Source organism: Prorops nasuta, unplaced genomic scaffold (genome assembly GCF_024137725.1).
Source record: "Prorops nasuta isolate Cenicafe-Biocafe unplaced genomic scaffold, Cenicafe_Pnas_1.2 PNAS00007, whole genome shotgun sequence".
Lineage (NCBI taxonomy): Eukaryota > Metazoa > Arthropoda > Insecta > Hymenoptera > Bethylidae > Prorops > Prorops nasuta.
Window position 1 is genome coordinate 1,229,744 of NW_027116804.1, and position 24,638 is coordinate 1,254,381.

Genomic DNA, 24,638 nt, shown 5'->3' on the forward strand with positions numbered 1-24,638 from the left:
CATGACAGAGGCCTAAGGGACCACCGAGGAAGGAAATTATTCGCCATCGTGGCGGGTGGTAAGTAAATATATATATATATATATATCCGTATTCGATATATGTGCGATTAAATTTCTTAATCATGTAACATTTTAATTTAATATTCTTTTCCTTGTGTTTAGTTGTAGTGCAGGATGGCGCTTCTATAAAAGATAGGCAGCTTTTCCGCGCCGGGGTCCGATTGGATCAAGCCTGGGAAGAGGAAATGGTGCAATCGGACGACGACTTTCGGTGGGACTTCGATTACTTCGGGATCTTATGGATGCGGTCCACTTCTCCTTACCGTGGATGGGGGAGGACTAACCGCCAAGTGGAGGATCCAAGGCAATATGAACTGCCCCATATGTCCGAGAAGGACGTACTTATGTTCCATAATTTATTGTAATGTTAAGAAACTGCTTTTATATACCATTTTTATAATGGGGCGGCGCAAATGGCAAAGATACAAGGTGCAAAGTTAAAATTCAGACACAGCACATTGAAATCTTTAAAATTTTCTATTGTTAAAGTTCCCGGAAAACTTTCCAGGTAACCTCTTCTTTTTGAATTAAACGACTGTTCTAATATATGATGTAAAAATATTTTTATAGCTTGTACTATTTATAATAAATGTATTTATATACATGAAAATATAAATAAATCCAAAATAATTCAAACTTATGATCCATACTTTTATTATGAATCATACAAGCTATAAAAATATTTTTACATTAGATATACTGTTTCTTCGTAGTTTAAAAAGAATGAAAAAAAATGTTCTTTGACGCAAAGGAGTTTACATTTTATTGGTTACCCCTTTCTTACAGACCCTTCCCTATCACTCCCCCGAAGCTCAACCCCTCTAAGTTTAATTACTGCAAATTTTTACTTTTTATGGTTTACCAGTTTAAAAAAATATATAATGAAAATTTAAGTATTTCTTTAATTATTTCGTAAATTTCATTTCAATATGACTGGATTATTACCATTTGTGGCTTTTCTGGGTGAAGGTGCCAAATTTGCTCTAAGGTAGATCAATTTCTCTTACAACATATATGCAATAGGTATGTTTGCCCCCTTCTAGCCACTGAGGAATTCGGGTAAGATCGCGTCTGGACCGAATAGATTGGGTCCTATTGCATGGAATTTCCACGGTCTCTCGGTAACACTTGATTCACAAAAATTATTTCTAATACCGAATTACTCATAACTTTACTCACCAGCTCTTTATCTTCTTGGCTGGCTGCAATTCTTCTGTTCCCAATCGAAGAATCTCCTGAAGGCAATTAAGATCGTTGTCGAAATTAGAGGTATGCGTCGTTATTCCGTGACTTCTGAGAGGAAAGGTTGACAAATTGATTAGGTCCGTTCGTGAAGTTTGACGATTCCCACTGATGCCACTAGCTTAATATTGTTTTTGAAAATTCTCTCAATAAATATCGTCCAGGAGGTGAAGGGTGGTGAGACGAATGCGTCAATCGTGTTTGGTACACTTGCTTGATTAGTGAAGGGGTTACCCCTTGAGGTGACTTAGGTTGAAGGATCCAAAGTCATACAGTGGAGTCAGACTTGTAAGTTTGATGATACTGATTTATTAGTTAAGAGAAGATGACTGCTCTTGATGAGAATCGAAGCACAACTGACTTTTTTGTTGGCCAGGCCCGTATTTAATATATAAAATGCAGCATCATACCTTACTATATTAGGAAAGGTATTCATGTAATACTCTTTCCTAATTTATTTTTAATTTAGATATTTTCATAAAGACTGTTGATACAGTATGTATGGCAACACATGCATTTGTAAACATAGGTGGCCTTGCCTGACTCTGAAGAAATCCTAAGATCGTATTGTTCCTTTAGTGTGTTGGCTTAGCAAAAAGATAACTTTCTGATGCAATAATGGCTTACTTAGAAAGAATTTAATAAGTTAAAGGCATATTATCAATATAAGGTCTATTGTGGATGAAAGTAGGTTGTGTTTTGGTCATATAACACTTTCACAAGAAAATAACAATGTTTTTACTTTTCTTGACTTGTACTAAGCTGTATAAAAGTTTATGCAGACTTTTGGCATAAATATATTTTTATACAGAAAGAGAATGATAGGCAGCATTAAAAATAAAATTTCTTAAAATTTTTTTTCCATTAGGTTTCCATTTATTTGAAAATTTCTTCTTTCAACATTTCATAAATATTTATACATTACATTAATTTAGTACTTAATAAAATTCAATTGTTTTACAACTCATGAATAACAAACATAAGAAATAATATTTAAGATTTTCAAAAATATGACATTAATGTCAGTTGAATAATACTCCCATGAGATTTTGATTTCTTATTTATCATAATTAATATCAAATTCATTCTCATCATTACCACTATCCTCAAGATCATGAAGAGAACGTAAATTTAAATTGCTTTCTCTTTCTTTGGATGTTGGTAAATATAAAGTATTACTACTCATTAAGTTTAGATGATCCTTTGTGACAGTCATTGTAAAAGAGGATTCTTCTTTTGTCATCAGTGCGTATTTAATAACGCAGATAGAATTTAACGTATCATGCCCAAGTGTATTTCGTTTCTTCGTTTTACAATCTGGTATAATAGAAAAACATCTTTCAGCCTCTGCGTTTGAGTGAGGCAGAGATCTGACCAGATTCAATAATGACCTTAATTTAGGATATCGGAATGTGGATTTGTCTGTTGTCGCAGAACATATAGCTTTCCACATATCATCAAAAGATAGTTTGGACCAATAATTTCTTATATCTGAACTTTCCTTTGAATATAAACACATCCACTCTTGCTTAATACCTTCGTCTTCAAATATACCGAAACGGTGACAAATGGGAATTAGCTGCAAAGAACTTGTTTCTCGGTCCTCATCAAGTAATGCTGTTTCCCTATTTAAAATATTCAAATTTTTAAAAAAAGGATCCATAATTGGAAAACGATCACGAATTTCTTCTGTCGCTGTTATCAAAAAAGATAAACATTTTTCCCTTATTAATTTCACTTCATCTGCATTCAATTTATTTTCTATTAATTTTTGATCTAAATATTCTGCACAATCAGAACCGATATCTATTTCGTCAATAGGCAACTGATTTTCCTTTTTGGAAAAGTCAATATTATTTAAGTAAGGTAAAAATATTTGTAGCTTTAGTAATGCCGACTTTATAAATTTTGTAGCCATAAATATTAAACATTTCAAAGATGCTTGATATAATCTTTGAATTTTTGTTTCTTTTGCTTGAAAAAAGGCGTTAAATGAATTCAATTTATTAAGGATGTGTTCCAAAAACATTAAATAGGCCCTTGTCTTGCTATCTTCCATTATGATGAGTAGTTCCTCTGCTTGAAGTACTTTTTCTGAAGTTTGTTCTAATAGAAATTTCAGTAAGACATCCCATTCTTCTAGGATACGTTTGATACATTCATAACGCGATAGCCATCGGGTCTCGGCATATTTTAATATATTCTTTGTTTCGCCCGTAAAAGATTTTTGGAAATCTTTGAAAATTGCAGTCCGTTTAGGGCTTCCTCTTATAAAAGCTACCAATTTCTTTATAAAGTTTCCACATTCTAATGATAAAGCTTTACATGCATTAGAGGCTACTAGAGCAAATGAGTGGCAAATGCATGGTATAGTAATCAACCGCGGAGACCACTTAGAAAGTTTCGTTTGAAATGATTCATTTTTTCCAGTCATTACTGATGCATTATCACATTCCAGGCCAATTATATTTGATAATGGTATTTGTTTTTTTATTAGTTCGTTGTAAAATGCAGTAAAAATTTTCTGTGCGGAACAATCGCTTGCATCAAAATTTATTAATTGTAATAAATCAGTCTTTACGGACAAAGATTCACTATCCACATATCGAGTAAGAAGAGTCATTTTTTTTCGTTAGTAATGTCTGACGTTTCATCAACCAAAACTGAAAATTTATTATGTCTCAGTGTTTCGGAGATTCGTTCTGTTTCGTAAGGACATGTAACGTTATTAATAATCTTCGTAAGTTTCATTCTGCCTAGAAACATAGACTGTAGAATCTCCGGTTCTTTGCCTATATCTTGAAACATGCTGAGCAAATGTGCGCTATATATAAACGGAATATTGTATTCCACAAAAAATGTCGATAATTTAATTTCAGCGACTCTAACTCTTTCATTGAAAGAGAACTGTCCATTAAAAGAAGAACGGGGATTTACGTTCTCATAAATCACTTCTGTGACATTCAATTTTTCCATATTTTTTATATGACTTTTGGTTTTACTATGGTCCTTGATATTCGATTTACCACATTTGTTAGTAACATTGCAGGCAATGCAGTGATACTTTTCGGTATCTGTGGGTACATTCCGCAACCAAACCCTCCAAGAAGGAAACTCATCATACCATTGATGTTGAAAAGTTTTCGGTCTAGTTGAGCTCATTGTTATAATAACCTATAAATAGTACAAAAGTGGTAGCGGCTCTTATTTTTTCAAAATAACAAAATAGAAAAATTAACTTACTTATTGCTATATAGTATGATCAGCGGTGTCTTTTTAAAAGTTGATACCAGCACTGCCACCACAAAACAATTATATCAGTGATTACTCTCAATAATATTAAAAAACTTATTTTCTTGAATTTCACAATTTTTAGCAATACACGATTTTAATTAACACAGAAACGTCCAAATAGTAACATCAAGACTATTACGTTTGTATATTCAATAAGCCACAAAAATTATATATATTTTGTACACTTGGAAATCAGCTTGCACTACTATCCAATGAGGCTGTTGATTGACTGTACCCGCTTAAGGAATTACAGGAATATAACACAAAAGTATTACATGTACGTATTTATACCATTTTTTTGTTTCCATTCGTAATCACGGCATATAATAAGATCATAATAATTTTTGTTGCTCGTACGCCTTTTCTAAAAGATGTAATTGTACGTGGCAGATTATAGAAATCGCGAGCACAACATTTTTAAATCTGGGGGAGCATCAACTAACACATTATACAAACTTCCTACATAGCAAAGTCCCAAACATCACGATTACTTAAGACATATAATATCTATGTTTTAGCCTATAATGTTTTATATTGTGATGAGATTACATTGAAACAAAATATTAACACTATGGTCTATTATGTCATTATGATGAGGAGCTCAGATCGTGATATTTACATACAATTAATGACATACTATATTTTATATTTGACGTCATACTGTATAATATTATGAGCTCCTGTCATGATAATAGAATGAAAATCGGAGAATTGCTGACGACAAATCGTGAGTGAATTATGACTAAATTGAATGTTATTGTAGTAATACATTTAATATTTTGCAGTAAGGAGCGTTCAAAAAGCAAGCTATTTATCGGTATTAGCGCTAAGACACGTATATTTATTAAAAACTTAAGAACCCATTACATAAATATGCTGGCTTTAAAAACAATGTTGCCTAGGCGAATAAATGAATGTGAACTGGGCTCGAGGCAGTTTATTGTGATATGTTCCTTCATGTAGACTCATAGTAAATCAATTTTTCTAAATAATCGAATAGCATTTATTTTATTTCGTTATAACATCCGTCATTAGTATAAGTAGGTGACAACTCTGACAACTAGCACTCGTAGCTGTTACAGCGATTTTGCCATTACTTTAAACCAAAAATTAACGAGCAAAAATTACTTTAAAATAAAAATATTAACGGAGAAAGTATATTTTAGTCCTAAACGTTTCTTCTATTAACAATTAATTAGTATATTAAATTATTTCGAAATGTTCATTTGACTGGACTATCACTCTGTAGTCCCAATCAACTGCCATGATTGCGACGCTTACAAAGGAGACATGCGAAAGGTTGCTGACCGGCCGCGAATTAACCCTTTAGCCTATAGCCACGAGTCTGACTCGTGGTAAAGAATTTGTGCCATAAGCGAAAACAACGAGTCTGACTCGTGGTAAAGACTTTGTGCCATAAGTGAAAACCACGAGTCTGACTCGTGGTAAAGAATTTGTGTCATAAACAAAAGCCACGAGTCTGACTCGTGGTGAGGAATTTGTGTATCCTATGCCACGCGTTATTATTAGACCGAACAGTTAGCGCAATCGAATGTTTTTCCTTTGATTGTAAGGTCAGTATTTTGTTTTTTTTTTCATTTGTTTCTGACGAAACTGGATGATTTCTTACTTTAGTTGCCCGTAAAGCTTCGTTGCTGTCAGACGTTTCAAATATAACTTCGTATAAAGAATTAAGAAACTCTTATACCCATCATGCCGAGAAGAAAGATATCTAATTGTGATGGTAGTCAAGAGAAGTGTGGCACTATTGCCGATTCTGATTCGACAGATCCTTTTCAATATGATAGTGAGGACAGTGATATTATTGTTCCTGTAACAAAACGTCCACGAAGAGTAATAATTGAAGATGATTCCGATGATGAAGACAGCAGTTATCAGCAATTACCAGCGCAATGGTTTTGGGAAGAAAAAAATAACAAGCCGAAAATCTGGAAGTATACACAAACACCTGGCATAACAGCAGCAATTCAAGACCAATTAGGTGGAAGTAAAAGAGAGTTAGACTTTTTTAATATAATATTCGACAATGTGTTTTGGGATAATATTGTTCAGGAAACGAATCGATACGCAGAAAAAATAAAAAGCCATACACATACAAAAAGGATAGTGGATGAAACTTGGATGCCGGTAGATCGCAATGAAATTAAAATATACTTTGCATTATGCATCATAATGGCTCAAGTAAAGAAACCGAAAATCCAGATGAACTGGTCTAAAAGAGCCATTATAGAAACACCCATATTCCGAAAATGTATGCCACTAAGAAGATTTTTACAAATCACTAGGTTTCTCCACTTTGCAAATAACGATACGGCTGACAACAGTGATGAATTACGTAAAGTGACACCTGTGATAAACTATTTTAATGAAAAATTTAAAGACGTATATGTTGTTGTGGTTCAATCGCTGATTCACGACAAACTCGAAATTCTTTTGTATAATAAAGTTTATTGACGTTTGATTTACAATGTTTCTTTTTATACAAATTGATAATCAGAGCTATGAGCTAGATAATTATAGTTTTAAGAGACAAAGGATTGCCTGGATAAGTTTAAGAGATAAGAGGACTGAAGGTCCTAGGAGACTCGACTTGTTCCTTCTAGCTTTTGACTCGAACTGATTTTTGGGGCTGCACGTTTGGGGCTCCTACCCTCAAAGTGCAGCGTCAAACATCACCTTATATGGTAACATTTGCGGGTCCCAATGGTCAAATGCGTCATTGTTCTAGAACATTCGACTGCCGTCGAAGTGCATTTTGACACGTTTCGGGACTTAGCCTTGGCGACTGTGTGAACGAGCTGCGTCTGGCGCTTCGTATTACATTTAGGAATTTGTCGCTTTTAGGAGTATCTCTCCTTTACAATGAGGCTATTGATATTTTAATATAATCATGATAGATTTAGAGTTATTAATTATATCTTTAAATGATAATAATATTAATAATATTAATTATATAGTGCTTATAATAGCAATGAGTTATGTATGTTTATTCTATGTACATAACACCCCTCCCCCCCTGGAAAAAGAGGGTAGGTGGTTAATAATCGGGTTCGTATTGAATGTTTGCCGCTTGCTCAGGTGTGACGATAATCATGTGCGTCGGGACAACGTTGTCTGGTGCTGGGGCGGCGACGTCATCTGTTACGATGGCATTGGATGCCAATGCCTGTATTGACCTGATTCTTGGCTTAGGTTTTGGTCTTCTGTGAAGATATCGCCAGATTATGTAAATGGTTAATCCTATGATGATTAACGTTGTAGTAGAATATGAGATGGCCATATGTTGATAGGTGTGGTGTTGTCCTAGGTTTTCGTTTTGTACATCCTTTTTCAGCTGTTTTAGCTGGATGCTGAGCGTGTTGAGGTCGTTGACCTTGTTCAAGATGTTATGCAGCCTGGGAATTTTGGTTGTGTTGATTGCTGCTACGTAGTTTTCAGGATCTATGGCTCTCAAAGAGAAATTATAGTGCGGGATATAGTTCTTATGTTTGTTGGGCTTGGAGGTTTGTACGGGTTCCAAAACAAAATCAGTAGCTGTTAGGATACAATTTTTATATAAATTAATTACTCCGGAGCCCATTAATTCTATATTATAAGTAGGTTTTTGTTTGCAGATTACTTCTACAATTTCTAATCGCGGTGTGGAGTATATCCACGAAGCTTGGTTTTTCATGGGAATTAGCATCGGTTGCACTAAATGTATAAGTTTATGCTCGCACGTATTTATATCTATGTATTTTAAGTATAATGCAATTTCGCATGGATTAATTGTCTTTATTTTGTTGGATGGTTTATCCGTTGGACAGAAATAATTATCTTTTATCGTGTAACATTTTCGTAGTTCGTCTTCGGTATATTCTGTGTATCGCTCAGCGATGCTATCTATCGCTATGTAATCTTTTCTTAAATCTATTATGGAGTGTAATGTTGTAGAATTCTGAATAGGGATTGGATATATTTGTAAAAGATCGAATTCTTTGGGTGTTATTAGAGGTATATGGAGTACTACAATTAGTTTGTTTGTTTTGGTATAAATTGTGGGTTGCATTAGTTTGGAAATTAAATGGATGTTTAGTGTTTCTAATGGAAAAGGGAATTGCGTGCCAGGAGGGATGTGAGGAATCGCATCTTTAAGGTATTCGATAATTTTTGTGTATCGAATAATGTTCGGGTTTATTATTCCTTGGCTCGCCATTATCACGAAATTTAATAAGTGATCTGTGTCTATCATTAATTCTTCGGATGTAAGATTAATGTTATATAGAGCTTCTCGCTCGTCCGCTTGGGCTTCTAGATCACGTGCTGCTTTCATCAGCATTTTTTCGTTCGCATCTATTTTTTGTATCGTGTTATTATAGGTTTCTATGGTTTGGTCGATAATTTGTATTTGTTTTAGGAGTGCTAATCTGTTGGTTTCTACTGTTTGATCTAAATTTTGTAGATGTTTATTTATTTCTTCTTCGTCGTTACTGTCCATTATTCCGAATAAAATTTTTCCGATTGACCCTACTCCGTTTGCTAGTCCTCGTCTGTTTCTTTCTTGATGTAGCGTTACTTCATCTATTTCGTCTAGGATTTTTTCGGTTGTCTCTAATTTGTAGACGGTATCAATGACGGAGTGTTTACAGATTTTTTTTCCTTCTTGTGTGGAGCAAAGGGCGTGGTCGTATAGGAATTTGTTTAGTTGCGCGAGTCTTTGGCGGTATTCTACTATGTCGGTAGTTATCACTAATTTCCATTTCTCTTTATAAAAATTGACCGTGCCGAATTTTTCATAGAATAGTCCCGGTTGACCTTTGATGGGAATATTTTGGACTTGCTGGGAGCTTCTGTGGATCGTTATGACCATAAGGGTCAGCATGCACCTATAATAAAGGGTATGTTTGGTTAATTTTGGAATTTTAATATGTAAAATTTAAACAAGCTTTATTTCTACATGGGAGTTATTTTAGTCGGTCGCGAAGGTGCGTCTAGTTCGTAGACATTGGGTCAGCGTTTTTGCGTGAATTTGCGTGAAGTGGGGAATGCACTATATATTAGTGGTTCCCGTACGGGGAATTTCATTTCGTCTTGATTCGACCGAAAAAGTTTCAAAGTTTCCCAGCGTTTATTGTGCAATGGCTGTCCAAGTGTACAAACGGAGGGACATGTACGACCGTGGAGAGATTGACGGCCAGGGGCGTCGTCTTTTCCTCAAGTTCGACAATGGTGAGTATCCTTATATTTTCGTTTTCTCTCCTTTTTTGTTTTAATTAGTTTTGATTTCGTAGTTTCTATCCCCCCCTTTTTTTTTTGTTTAGTCGTAATTTTCAACGTGGGTGCAGTTCAGTTCCGGAGGATGTGCCGGAAGTCCGACCGCATCCAAAATGACCAGGAGTGGGACTACGACTGCCTAGAGGACTGTTTTTGGGTCGTTTTCGACCTGTTTGGGATAAGGTGGCTCCAGTACACCGGGGTGGAGCCCTACCGTGGCTGGGGGTACCCCAACCAGCAGGTCGAGGGGTGGACTGGCCCACCCTTGGAGGAAAAGGACGTCCTCAAATATCATGGCTTAATTTAGCCAGAAACAAAAATTTATATTTTTTTTTTTTTTTTATATATATAAAAAATAAGAACAATTATATTTATGTCCTAAAACTTGTAATAATTGTAAGAGGAGGTGAGGAGATTGTAGAAACCTTTTCCCCTTGAATAAATTTCAATATTTTTAAAAGGTATCCATTTGATTTCTAGTCTTAGTACCTTTTCCTATTAGTTAAGTTTTTAGGGACAGTAAGGTAAAAAGGAAAGGAAGGTGAAAAAAAAAATAATAAAAATTCTAATAATAATATGAAAGAAAAATTATGTAGGTACCGTAGAAATTAAAAATAGTTTTTTTTTTTTTTTTTTTTTTATTGAGCTTATCTTATTAGTTATAATGAAAGTATTTAGGAATTGATTTTGATATATTTTTTTTTTTTTATAAAAACTATTAGTATAGTTAGATAGTTCTAGTGGTAGTGATATATAGTAATTGGTAGTTGTAAGATAGTATTATAGTAGGAAGTAGATTAGGTTGATGGGGAAAAGTGTGAAGAGAGAATGGTATGTGTGGGTGGTCGAGTCGGTAACTACACGTGATAAGGCTTTAGCCTATTGACGTGGGTTACGATTTTCTTTTTACCCACTGCTAACTCATAATTTAGCTCGCTTAGTTTTGCGGTTATGGTATAGGGACCGTCGTATAGGGGTTCCAGTTTCTTTGGTCTTCCAGCGCGAATCATTTCTCGCTTTAACAATACTTGGTCTCCTACTTCGTAATTTGATTCTTGAGTATTGTGATCATAATAGATCTTCGATTTTTCCTTTTCCCGTATTAATTGGTCCTTCATGACGTTACCTGTTGAGCGAATTCTTTCGCGAAGCTCGTTATAATAATCTTCAAATGTATACGTAGGTTGCGGCGGATATTTGAGCGTGGTCGGTAATTCAACCTCGCGTCCGAATAGCAGTGAAAAAGGCGTTCGGCCTGTAGCTGTGTATGGCGTAGTGTTATAGGTGAACATGGCGTAGGGTAACCATTCGTCCCAGTTATCTAAATCTTCGTTGACAAAGTTTTTTAAGTACGACGCCAATGTTCGGTGCGACCTTTCTAGCGCACCATTCGACTGTGGGTGGTATGCCGTGGTCTGTATTTTGTCAATTTTTAATAGCTTACAGACGTCCTTAAAGAGGTTACTTAGAAAGTTAGTGCCCTGGTCAGTTAAAACCTTTTGGGGTAGCCCGTAAGAAAAAATGATCCTTTCAACGAATAGTCGTGCCACAGTAGAGGCTGACTGGTCTTGAATTGGTAGGGCTATGCTGTACCTTGTGAAAAGGTCTTGGAAGGTTAAGGCATACTTATTTCCTTGTTTGGTCGCAGGGTATGGTCCTATTATATCTAGGGCGACCTTTTCGAAGGGTTCTACTGGCGTGTCTGTTATCTGCATTGGTGCACGTTTCACGTTGCCTGTTTTATTGCGCTGGCACTTGTCACATTTTTTTATGTATTCTTCAATGTCCTTTTTCATATTTGGCCAAACGTGTCTAATTTTAATTCTCTGCAGGGTTCTATTTACGCCTTCATGTCCTCCGAAGGGAGTATCGTGATACTCGTAAAGGATTTGGTTTATCATTGTGGGAGTATAGGTTGATGACTTCTCATCAGCTGTTTTTTCCTCGGCGTCGGAGTTAGCTGAGGTTGCATCTTCGTCTGAGTCGGTTGGCCTTGGGGCGGCTTGCCGTGCTCTTGAGCGCGTGGTCACGTATATACGACTTAGCGCATCTGCGTTTGTATTCTGAGTACCTGGTTTGTATCTAATTTCGTAATCGTACTCGGCTAGCTTTAATCTCCAACGCATCAATCTGGAGCCTGGGTTTTCTACATTGAAAAGCCAAGTAAGTGGTTGATGATCGGTGATGATGGTAAATCTAGTACCATATAAGTAAGGTCGAAAATTTTGTACAGCCCAAACTATAGCTGCTAATTCTTTTTCCGTGGTGCTGTAGTTTACTTCGGCCTTGTTAAGCGTTCTGCTGGCGTAAGCAACGGGGAGGTCTTTGCCTACCTCGCCTTGCGATATCACGGCTCCTATTGCTTTATTGGAGGCGTCCGTGGTCAGAATGAAAGGAAGATGAAAGTCTGGATACTGTAAAAGTGGTGCAGTAGTCAATCTTTCCTTTAGATTTTCAAATGATGATTGTTCTAGGGAGGTCCAGTTGAACTTCACTCCTTTCTTTAATAGGTTCGTCATGGGTTTCGACAGGTCAGCAAAATGGTCAATGAACCTTCGGTAATAGCCTGCTAGGCCTAAAAAGGATTGTACGTCCTTTACGCTCTTGGGTGCTGGAAAATTTTTTACAGCTTCTATTTTAGTTGGGTCTGGAGAGATGCCTTTGTCCGTAATTATATGACCCAGGTAGCAAGTTTCCTTGCGAAGGAAACGGCATTTTTCCGGTTGCAGCTTTAGAGTATTTTCACGCAATCGAATGAACACTTGTTTTAGTCTTTTATTGTGCTCTATTAGAGTAGGGGCGTGAATTACTATGTCGTCAAGGTAAACGAAACATTGGATCCCTTGGAGTCCGGATAATACGGTGTTCATTAAACGTTGAAACGTAGCTGGCGCGTTTTTCAATCCAAAGGGCATGCGGTTGTACTCGTAGTGCCCTAGGGGTGTGGAGAAGGCTGTTTTTTCCTTGTCTTCTTCAGCCATGCCTATCTGGTGAAATCCAGAGGCTAGGTCAAGGGTGGTGAAATATTTCGAGTGGCCTAGTTGGTCCAATATTTCGGTGATGTTTGGCAATGGGTAGGCATCACCTATAGTAGCTTCGTTTAGCTTGCGAAAATCTACGACGATGCGCATTTTTATATTTCCTTGTGCATCGGGTTTCTTGGGTACCACGAGCAGTGGCGCGTTCCACTGGCTTCGGCTCGGCCGTACTATTCCGTCAGCTTCTAGCTGAGAAATTTGTTTATCAATTTCCTGTTTATGCTTTTCAGGTAACCTATAGGGTTTCTTGAAGATAGGCTTGGTATTTTCTACCAAGGTAATAGTGTGTTTTACCGCTTCAGTGGTGAGGAGTTTGTCACCTTCTAAGTGAAATATATCATTGTATTCCTCACAGATTTCTGTTAGAGTGCGCAATTCTTCCCGATTTAAATGATTTAGTTCTAATTGAGACTTTAGCCGGGCGAGTCGATCGCTGGCGCAATTATTTACAGCGTATACTGTTATGGGTACAGAAGGGTCGTCGCCCTGAGTCGGTGGACTCGGAATATCTTCTAACACAACTGTAGGCAAGGGTATCTCTAGTTCTTTCTCCGTGATGTTCAAGATGCTGACGCAGCAGGTAGAGTTGGTTGGCCTAGTGGCACAGTTACCTATATACACTCCAGGTAGTATTTGGTGTCCGTTTACAATGCCGTCTTGTTTACTATCTGTTAACGCGGCTACTAATGTTTGGGATCTCGGTTTTAGTGATACCGTGCGTGATACTACTTGTTTCATTGGCCAGGTGTGTCCCAGCATCGTCAAGGACACGTCCTTTTCATAATGGAAACTGTTTCTTTTCCAGAAATCCATACCGATTAGTCCGTCGGCTATTAGCGAAAAGGTGTCTGGTACTATTTGAAATTTATGGGCTATAGTGTATTTTCCGACTTTTACGTGTAGGTAAACTGATCCAAGCGTCTTTACAGGTGTTCCACTTATTCCTGTTAGCGTAATCGGGGTTTTGTCAGCTATCGTTTCCTTGCGCAGGACTTTTATTTTAATTATGGAGACATCGGCTCCAGTATCGAAGAGTAAGGTTGCTGGTCGTATGAATTCAGCGGCTTGTACTTCGATCAGATTTTTTATGGGAGTACATAATACCATATTAGCGGTTAAATTTCCTACAGGTGTTGGTCGATTCAGGTTTTCGTTAATTGGTTGCTCTGAATTATTTGCATTCTGCTGAGCTTCTCTTTCTCGCTTTGCTTTTAATGTGCGGCACTCTTGGACGGTGTGTCCTGGTTTTTTGCAATAATTGCAAGAGGTGGATACTTTGTTAACGGAAGATGAGTGACTCTGAGTCCGTTTTGCGTTGCTAAGTCGCGCGTAGCACTTTTCGGCTACATGTCCTTTCCTATCGCAGCGTTTGCAATGGAGGTGCGAATTATTCCGTTGTCCGGAGGATCGTTGTTGTCCTTGGTTATCGCGTCTGCTATGGGTCGAGCCCTGTTGAGTTCTGTACTCTTCGTCGGAGCGAGTCAAGGATTCACGATCGATTGCGATAGCAATTGATTCTCTTAGAGTTGCACGCTCGCAAGATGCTACCATAACTTGGAGTTTAAAATTCAATCCTTTTATGAACTGATGTTTCGCTTGTTGCGTTAACAATTCCTCTATGGCTTCGTTTTTAGCCGGGTCATTTGCTGGCGTGATGCATCTTTCTTTCAAACCTGATAATATGTCTTCTAGTCGAGAAGCATAGGATCGTACCGATTCATCTTTTCCTTGCCGGCATCGATTTAAACTATTTTGAAGGGTCGCGGTAGACCGTCGGGGTTTGAATGCTTCTTCTAATTCTCGTATTAGTTGCTCGATATTTTCGATTACTTTGTGCTTAGTTTCGGTATAAGCTTTGCCTCTTAGTATAGTGAATCTAACCTGCCGTAGAAATTCGTCTCTATCTAACGGGTGTAGATTTTGGTTTGCCATAATTATGGAATTCACAAACGGTTCTAGCTCGTCTGGGTCTCCTTTATACTTTGGAATTCTTCCAAGAGTTACGTGTAGGGAAGCATATCCGTGGTGAGGTTCTTCTTCTTCCTCATCGTCTAGATCTGGCGCGTATCGAGGTCTTTCGCATGGAGTCACATACGATGTTCTTTGTGTCGGTCTTGCCGTGGAGGTCCTCGAGGGGAACCTATTAAAATTTTGTCGTAACCTGGAGAGTTCGTCTCTCAGTCTCGCGTTTTCTTCTTCCATTATGCTAATATCGCGGGGCCTTATGCTGTGGTGTAATCTTCTAATTTCAGCATCTATGGCGCTAGGAGGTACGCTTTCGTCAAGTGGAATCGTGTTTGTTGGTGCGTCTTCTATTCTGATAGGGGGACGTTCCGCGGTGTAACTATGGTCTAAATCTGGGGCGTCGTTATTCGCGTTGCCACGGTGAGCCATAGTTAGTCTATTCCGTCTTCGCGTATTTACGTTTCGAAATGGGGTTCCTTCGTCGGTTTCCCTAAGAGTACGCAAAGTTCTATTCCCTAATTGAGAGATGCAACTGTCTATCTCTCGGGAGATTGAAACACGATTTGGTCGAGGTACACTATGTGTCGCGGGAGTTAAGCTGGGTTCAGATTGAGTTCGGTCTAAATTATCGGGATTACGGTACATGGAAGAAATTTAGTACTACGAACGCTATGGGCTCGCGGTTACAAAGTTCACAATTAAAATTGCTACTGATATGATTGGTACCGTACTCACCAAAAGCTCATTTTCACTGGTTGGCTGGCTGCAAGTTCTGCTGGTTTCCAGTCGTTGATTTCTTGTAGTCGTGAGGTAGTATGCGGGGTGAACCTCGAAGTTGTGGGTTTGTCGCTCCGTTGCTGAGAAAGGCGAAGTTGGCGGATGTCTCGTTGAGTATCGATGATCGTCCACGTCGGTTCGTCCTTGTAGAGGTTGGTCGATCGAAGAAATAGAATTTTCTTGATTTTCCTTGGGATGAAGATTTATGTAGGTTTGATCTTCACCAGTCAACGGATCCCACCGCTGCCACCAGTTTGTTGTGGTTCAATCGCTGATTCACGACAAACTCGAAATTCTTTTGTATAATAAAGTTTATTGACGTTTGATTTACAATGTTTCTTTTTATACAAATTGATAATCAGAGCTATGAGCTAGATAATTATAGTTTTAAGAGACAAAGGATTGCCTGGATAAGTTTAAGAGATAAGAGGACTGAAGGTCCTAGGAGACTCGACTTGTTCCTTCTAGCTTTTGACTCGAACTGATTTTTGGGGCTGCACGTTTGGGGCTCCTACCCTCAAAGTGCAGCGTCAAACATCACCTTATATGGTAACATTTGCGGGTCCCAATGGTCAAATGCGTCATTGTTCTAGAACATTCGACTGCCGTCGAAGTGCATTTTGCCACGTGTCGGGACTTAGCCTTGGCGACTGTGTGAACGAGCTGCGTCTGGCGCTTCGTATTACATTTAGGAATTTGTCGCTTTTAGGAGTATCTCTCCTTTACAATGAGGCTATTGATATTTTAATATAATCATGATAGATTTAGAGTTATTAATTATATCTTTAAATGATAATAATATTAATAATATTAATTATATAGTGCTTATAATAGCAATGAGTTATGTATGTTTATTCTATGTACATAACAATGTAATGGAAGAAAATATCGCGATCGATGAATCACTGATGAAATTTAAGGGACGTATGTCTTCTAAACAATTCAATCCTTCAAAAAGGGCGAGGTTTGGAATTAAATTTTATAAACTCTGCGAGTCATCATCGGGTTACTGCTATAATTTTAAAATATATTCAGGAAACGATAAGACAAGTCTTGAATACAGTGCATCTGAAACTGTTGTGATGGAGTTATTGCAATCAGTACTAGATAAAGGACATAACTTATATATAGATAACTGGTATTCTTCGCCGAAATTGTTTCTAACTTTGGTTAGAAATGGAACAAACGTTCTTGGGACAGTACGTTCCAACAGAAAAAATATGCCGGGAGATTTTGGTAAAGCAAAATTGAAAAAAGGAGACTGTATAATAAGAAGTTGCAATGGCATACTAGCGGTGAAATGGAAAGATAGACGAGACGTCCATATACTTTCAACAAAGCACGAAAGTGCAGAAATGATTTCGCAAAACAGAAGTCATCTAAGCCCTATTTTGAAGCCAAAATGTGTTATAGATTATAATATGGGAATGATTGGTATTGATCGCCAGGATCAGGTATTAGCGAGTTTCCCTATTATGAGAAAATTCATGAAGGGGTACCGAAAAATCTTTTTTTACATGTGCGATATGGCCCTTTTGAATTCATATATTCTGTACAACAAAACCATTATGGGAAAGAAACAGAATTACACTGAGTACAGGCTTCGAATAGCTGAAGGAATATTACAAACCGTGCCATTACAAAATTATAATAGACCAGAACCAGTATCGAACGGGGATATACCAATGAGGCTACAGGCGCAAAATTGGGGTCACTTTCCGAAACATATTGATCCCACGCCATTGAAAAAAAATCCAACGAGAGCTTGCAAAGTCTGTACCAAACATAAGAAAAGATGTGAAACTACGTGGGAATGTAAGAACTGTCGCGTTGCGTTACATGTACCTCATTGTTTTGAAAGATATCATACAGTTGAAGACTATTAATTTTCATTATTCTAAATGTTATTGATTCATTATCTACTTTGAAATAATAAATTATTTTTGTCAACTGATCAATTGATTATGATTACTTCCTAGACGTCTTAAAATTACTATTTGTACCTAAACATTGTTTATTATTTCACAATTCCTTTCGTTGCATTGAAATATATATGTTACGAAAAGTATACACTTTGCGCCAGTTCGGGTACACGGCTGAACAGTTGAATGGCACGGCGCGCGAACGAATTTCTTGCGTATTATAGCTCGCGCAATTGGTAGATATCGTGTAGGCTAAGGGGTTAAAACCCAGCGTGAGTAGTGGTAGCTAGGGGGTTCCTGTGACATGGAGGTGAGGGGGGTGCGGGTGTGCGGGGGGAAGTGTCTTCTTAAGAGCTAGGGTTTATTGGGTGATGAGGAGGGTGCGGGTGTGCGGAGGAAATGCTTTGGCTATGGGGAGTGAGAGAGAGAGAGAGAGATCCCTCTCACCCTCTCTTTCTCTCTTAGTCTCTCACCCCTCTCCCATCAGCCTAGGGCCCGGATGGTTAATTATCCTACGGGTCCACTAGTTCCCTAAGGCTTACCCCCTCTCCCATGACCCTAGGACCCGGATGGTTAGTTATCCTACGGGTCCACTAGTTCCCTAAGGGTTACCCCTCTCCCATGACCCTAGGGCCCGGATGGTTAGTTATCCTGGCAGTTACCCAGATAACTTTTTTTTGTATTTTAGTTAGTGGAGGAAAAAGTTCCAATTTCCTCCACTAGGTGGCGATCACGAAAATTACGGGGAACAGCTACACCGCTAGGGGGGTCCTCAGCATCTTACGGACTGCCATTTTTTTTTCTTAGACCTGCCCTCGGAGGCTCTTTTCTCCCCCCACATACTTATCTTAGACCCTCCCACTATTTTCCTACTATAGACCCGCCATTTAACTTGATTTCACATTTTTCCTTAAACATTGAGCACTAGGTAGATTTTTTTTCTTTTTTTCTTTTTTCTTTTACGGATTAAATTAAGGGAAATAGGAGTAGGGGAAAAGAAAGAGACTATTAAATAACATTTATCATATAATTAAAAACGAACATGAAACTTATATAAAAAACTAATACAATTGAAACTTATATAAAAACGAATATACAATAATATTTAGCCCATTCAGCTAATAACAGCTTCTGAAACATAAAAAAAATTTATTAATATCAAGTAAATTGCGAACTTAATTTTTAATATTTACCTTTTATTTGTTTCCGCACCCACTTTGCGAAAACATCTACCTCCTGTTTCACACAGTGGACAGGCTTTTGTGTTTTTCACGTAATTTTAATTTTATGCAGCTCACAAGGAATAATGTCTGTTTTTATATATTCAATTAAGCAATCGAATTTTGGACAATTAAAATTTTCTAAATTGACATTATTAATATTCATTATATTTAATAAGTCACGTTCGAAGTGTCCACCTTTATATGCAACCACTGGTTGCACACTGTCACATTCAATGATTTTTAGAAAATCATATATTTCATTTTGTGAATATCTTTCATTTCCCGTATTTCCATATGCAATTCCGTGCACATTTTTAAACACAAAAGATGTAGTTTTCCGGTCAGCAATACTTAAAGTGTTCATTGATCCACAAACTTTAAACGCACCATAATGTGTTAAGTTAGAGTATATATTTTTAATAGCCACTTCTTTGTACACTATCTTCTTATTAACGATAAATCCATCCACATCTATTATGTGCGTGATATCTCTTAAATGATGCATAATGTCAGAGTACCTGAAGATTCTGTGACTAAAACTGAGCTGAAGATTCTGTGGCTTAAACTGAACTGAAGACTACCCTACACGCTTCTCAAGATTTTTTAAATGCTGTAAGGGATGTGAAAAATTTGATCTGTGGTGGGAGATGACTAACCAGACACTCTTAGAAACACCATTGGTCCAAAGAGTGAATAGTTAAGGATAGTGAGAGAATTGAAATACTTGGTTTGAAGAGAAGGGGAAAACTTTAGAGAAACAAAAAAAGAATATATTTAAAATAAAGGCAAAGTGTAATAAATTTAGTATAAAAAACGCTAACATGATGATCCCAACGTTCGTCGATTTTCAAGGATTCTATTTAATGGATAAGACATTTATAGTTAAAGAATTTGCAATTATACAAGAACTAAAAGTGCATCATATTTTATTTTCACCCCCCTTTCCACATACTTGGTTAAGTGAAGAGGAGAGAAAGAAAACAGAGTAAGTATATTTTATAAAAAACAACGAATTATTATTTTCAATGAATAAGGAATTTCTTTTTCAGTTCAATCTTTTTCAATCATCATGGCTTAAATTGGATGGATGGTTTTTCACCATATTATAAATATAAAGATATTATAAAAAAAATATGTATATGAGGATACGGTTTTTGTAAAAGGGGTGGAAAAGTTAAATTGGTTAAAGAGTATTTGTGATTTAGAAATTAGTAATGTAGATGAATATGTGTGGGGAAATTATAATTTAGAAGATGGTTTATATAATTCACAACTTCCTATTTGCATGAATCATGAAGGTATATGCGCACTGAGAAATGTATATTATATGAAATATATGTATGAATCAAAAATCTAGAATATATGTATATTTTAAACTTGAATGCATTCTTTTTACTTCAACGCGAAACCTGATCCGTAAAGTATTTATGTTACTGAAGTGTCTCGGAGACTGATTATTTGAAGGGTTCTCCATCTAAGATTTTTCATTAGTTTCACGCTGATCATTTAAACGGAAAGAACTACGATGTCGCTTCTAAATAGAGTTTTAAATAGCCAGGATGAATATCGTGAGTGGGTACGTGATTGTCGCGATTACATTAAAAAATTGAGAGTTGCTAGCCGCAATGCACGTATAGGGACAAGGCAGAAAATATTTACGGAAATTGCTCAGATACAGTGCCGATTAATCAGAGCAGCAAGAGAAAAAAGTTATTCTTCAAATCACGCTCTTAAGAATCCCGATTTAAGAACTCAGCATGATTATCGCGAGTGGGTTTGCAAGTGTCGTGATTATATTCGAGATTTGAGAGAATCCAACCGGAATGCAACTCCAGATGCTATACAGAAAAATCTTGCAGAAATAAAATGTATTCGAAAGTTACTTCTTCATGCGGCGAAAAATAAAAATTCAATTGGAGCGGGCATTAATGCGGAAAAGCTTATTTGGAAAGATCTTGATTCATCATTTAAAAGTCGAATGTGTAGTGGTATGATAGTAAACACTAATTATATCGAACCACATGAATATCTATTGGCAGCATCAGAAATGCTGCAATCCTACATGAACAAAGTATTCAGTAAAGTAAGCGCTGTTAAGATAAATATGATATTCAACGGACAATTTATTTGCAAGGAAATTAGTGATATCAAACATATTTCCACAAAAAATGTGATTTTATTCAAGACTGATACTTTTAGTGATTGGTATAAAACAAACGTCATAGATAAAATTTTAACAAAATTAGGTGAATTTCAAGAGCGTGATAGTGGGTGGGCTTTGGAAAAAATATTAAATTTAATTGTGAATATTAATCACTATAATCCACTACATGCAGGCTGTGGAATCGACCTTCCAAAATATATTAAGAAGAAACATGCAGTGATAAACATACAGAGTGATGATAATACATGTTTTGCATGGGCTGTAACGGCTGCACTCTATCCGACTATTTCAACTAAAAACCCACAACGACAATCTTCATACCCCCATTTTAAATCTGTTTTCAACCTCAGAAGTATAACATTTCCAACCACATTAAGGCAGATACCTAAATTTGAAGAAGATAATGATGTGTCGATTAATGTTTTCACCATGGTGGATGAGCAGGAAGGGCAGAAGAATAAAATTATTGCACCTCTTCAACTCACAAAATGTGAGAAATCGAGACATGCGAATCTTCTTCTTCTCGAACATCAAGGTGCAGCACATTTTTTATGTATCACGAATCTTTCTCGCTTGCTAAAGAAACAACTGACTCGAAAAAAACAATCTCATCTTATTTGTAATTGGTATGTTATACTGTTTATATTTTAATATAATTTTATTTAATGTTTATATACTAATATGATTTTTCTCTTAGATGTTTACACTATTTCTTCAATGAGGATAAACTTCAATCTCATAAACGTGATTGCAGTCAGCTCAATATAAACGTCCGTAAACTGCTACCTGAAGAGGACCGTTGGGTGTCCTTTAAAAATGACAAGAACAATGAGAGGACCCCATTAGTCGTATATGCAGACATTGAATGTTTATTAGAGAAAGTGAATGAAACGAGCGGTAATAGTAGTATTTATCAAAAACATTTACCCTTTAGTGTAGGATATTATTTTAAAAGCGTTCGTGATTCATCGCTCTCAACCTATAAATCATATCGTGGACTCGAGTGTATAGAATGGTTTGTGCGAGAACTCGATAAAATTGCTAGCATAGCGAGCGAAAAACTAAAGACTGTAGTGCCTATGAGAACGCTAAGTATTAGCGAAAATTTTCGTCATAACAGTGATCCCGACTGTCATATATGTAAAAAGCCATTTCTTCCAAATCAAATACGTGTTCGCGATCATGATCATTTAACAGGTAAATATAGAGGACCCTCTCACAACAATTGTAATTTAAACTATAAAGATTCGCACGTTATTCCAGTAATTTTTCATAATTTATCTAATTACGATGCACATTTCATCTTCAATGCGATCGCTAACATGTATGAGGGTTCAGTATACCTGCTACCTGTACATAAGGAAAAGTATATTTCATTTACAAAATACATACGAAAATATAATATTCAGCTCAGATTTATTGATTCATTTAAATTTCTTGCATCAAGTTTAGACAAATTGAGCTCATACTTGGAGAGATCTCAATTGAAAAACTTAGAGTCAGAATTTTCGAATTTAAATACGGAACAATTTAATCTACTAACAAGAAAAGGTATTTTTCCTTATGATTACGTAGATAATCTGAATCGTCTGGAAGAAAATGCTTTACCGCCTCGCAAGTTATTCTATAACAAATTAACTGACAGTGATATTAGTGAAGAGGCATATAATCATGCTAAGGAGGTATGGATCAATTTTCAAATACAAACACTTGGGGAGTACAGCGATCTCTATTTAAAAACTGACGTATTAATACTGACAGACGTTTTTGAAAATTTTCGCGATAGCTGCATGGAAAATTATAATTTGGATCCTGCACATTATTTTACACTCCCAGGCTTCACTTGGGATGCAATGCTTAAATATACTAGAATAAAATTGGAACTTTTCACTGATGTTGAAATGTTGCTTTTCGTAGAACGCGGAATACGTGGTGGTTTGAGTCAGTGCTCTCAACGCTATGAAAAAGCAAACAATCGGTATATGAATGATTATGACTCAACAAAACCAAGCAAATATTTAATGTACTATGATGTAAATAATCTATACGGATGGGCAATGTGTCAAGCTCTACCTACTCATGGATTTCGCTGGATTGAAGATACTAACAACTTTGATATCTCTAGCATACCTATAGATTCATCTGAGGGTTTTATTTTAGAGGTAGACTTGGAGTATCCAAGCGTACTTCATGATAATCACTCTGACTTGCCATTTTGTCCGGTACGTGAGGCTCCGCCCGGAGCACGACAGAAAAAGCTACTTGCAACTGTCGAAAATAAGGAGCGTTATGTTATACATTATCGGGCTTTACAACAATGTATTCGTCATGGAATGGTACTGAAACGTATCCATCGCGGATTAAGATTCCAGCAAATCTGCATGGCTAAACAAATATATAGACTTAAACACACGTTTGCGAGCTGCATCTAAAAATGAGTTTGAGAAAAATCTTTTCAAACTAATGAACAATGCAGTGTTCGGTAAGACGATGGAAAATGTAAGAAATAGAGTTGATGTGAGTCTAGTTAGTAAGTGGGAAGGAAGATATGGAGCAGAAGCATTGATATCCCAACCAAATTTTCACAGTAGCGCCATATTCAACGAAAATTTGGTTGCGATAGAATTAAAAAAATTAACGGCGAAATTTGATAAACCTATATATGTAGGTATGAGTATTCTAGATATTTCAAAAACATGTTTATACGAATTCCATTATGAATATATGCTTCCAACGTTTGGTAGTAAATGTAGAGCATTGTATACCGATGCAGATAGTTTGATATACAGTATCGAAAGCGATGACATTTACACGATCATGAGAGAAAATATTTCAAGATTCGATACTAGTGATTATTCGCCTAATAACCAGTATAATTTACCTCTAGTAAATAAAAAAGTGCCTGGTTTGATGAAAGATGAGAATAACGGGAGAATTATGACTGAGTTTATTGGGCTGAGATCGAAAATGTATACATTTAAAATACAAGATAAAATTTTTAAAAAAGCTAAGGGCGTTAAGAGTTGCGTTATCGCTAGAAAAATAACGTTTGAAGATTATAGAGACTGCTTACAAAATTTTACTGTTCATATCCATAATCAAAATTTAATTAATTCAAAATTGCATAATGTTTATTCAATTGTACAGCAAAAAATTTCTCTCAGTCCACATGATGATAAGCGCTATATTGTACAAGGTACTGTATCAACTCTACCATGGGGTCATTATAGGATAAATGAAATAGAATTAAGTAAAGTAGATTTAAATGAAGATTAAATAATTGCTTCTTTATTAACAAATTGTATATTACAAAATATTGTTTTTATTTATCCATGAATTATGTGTATTATCGAATCCTAACCACTTTACAAAGGCTTTGTCGCCCTTCTTACGTAATACCTTCTCAACTAGATATACATTAGGATTAGCAGTTTTTAAAAGTTCATATTCGTAGAATCCACCATATATATCTGTACCACTAGAATCCCTTAGTAAATATGTAACAGGATTTGTTTTCTGCACTTTTATAATTTCAAATATTTCAGTTGTCCAATTTGGTGTGTAGCCTTTTGCAAATACATTCTTATATTTACTGATTCGTACAAAATCACCGACTTTGAACTTGGCACGACCAACGATCTTTATATTACTGAATACTGTTGCTAAGAGCTTATTAGCA

General features: G+C 36.5%; 3 protein-coding genes across 3 annotated transcripts; 2 read left to right on the forward strand and 1 right to left on the reverse strand.

The window, feature by feature from the left end:
- Nucleotides 1-2,359: 2,359 nt before the first annotated feature.
- LOC136775221 (SCAN domain-containing protein 3-like) lies at nucleotides 2,360-4,110 on the reverse strand. The gene is made up of 2 exons (XM_066729795.1): nucleotides 3,950-4,110; nucleotides 2,360-3,896 (listed from the first exon to the last, which is right to left on the reverse strand). Exons 1-2 carry the CDS (start codon nucleotides 4,108-4,110, stop codon nucleotides 2,360-2,362), a joined length of 1,698 nt encoding a protein of 565 aa, XP_066585892.1.
- Nucleotides 4,111-6,309: 2,199 nt separating this feature from the next.
- Nucleotides 6,310-7,071, forward strand: LOC136775222 (piggyBac transposable element-derived protein 4-like). The gene has a single exon (XM_066729796.1). It carries the CDS (start codon nucleotides 6,310-6,312, stop codon nucleotides 7,069-7,071), a length of 762 nt encoding a protein of 253 aa, XP_066585893.1.
- Nucleotides 7,072-16,525: 9,454 nt separating this feature from the next.
- LOC136775223 (piggyBac transposable element-derived protein 4-like) lies at nucleotides 16,526-17,536 on the forward strand. The gene has a single exon (XM_066729798.1). The coding sequence runs from the start codon at nucleotides 16,526-16,528 to the stop codon at nucleotides 17,534-17,536; it is 1,011 nt and encodes a 336-aa protein (XP_066585895.1).
- Nucleotides 17,537-24,638: the final 7,102 nt, after the last annotated feature.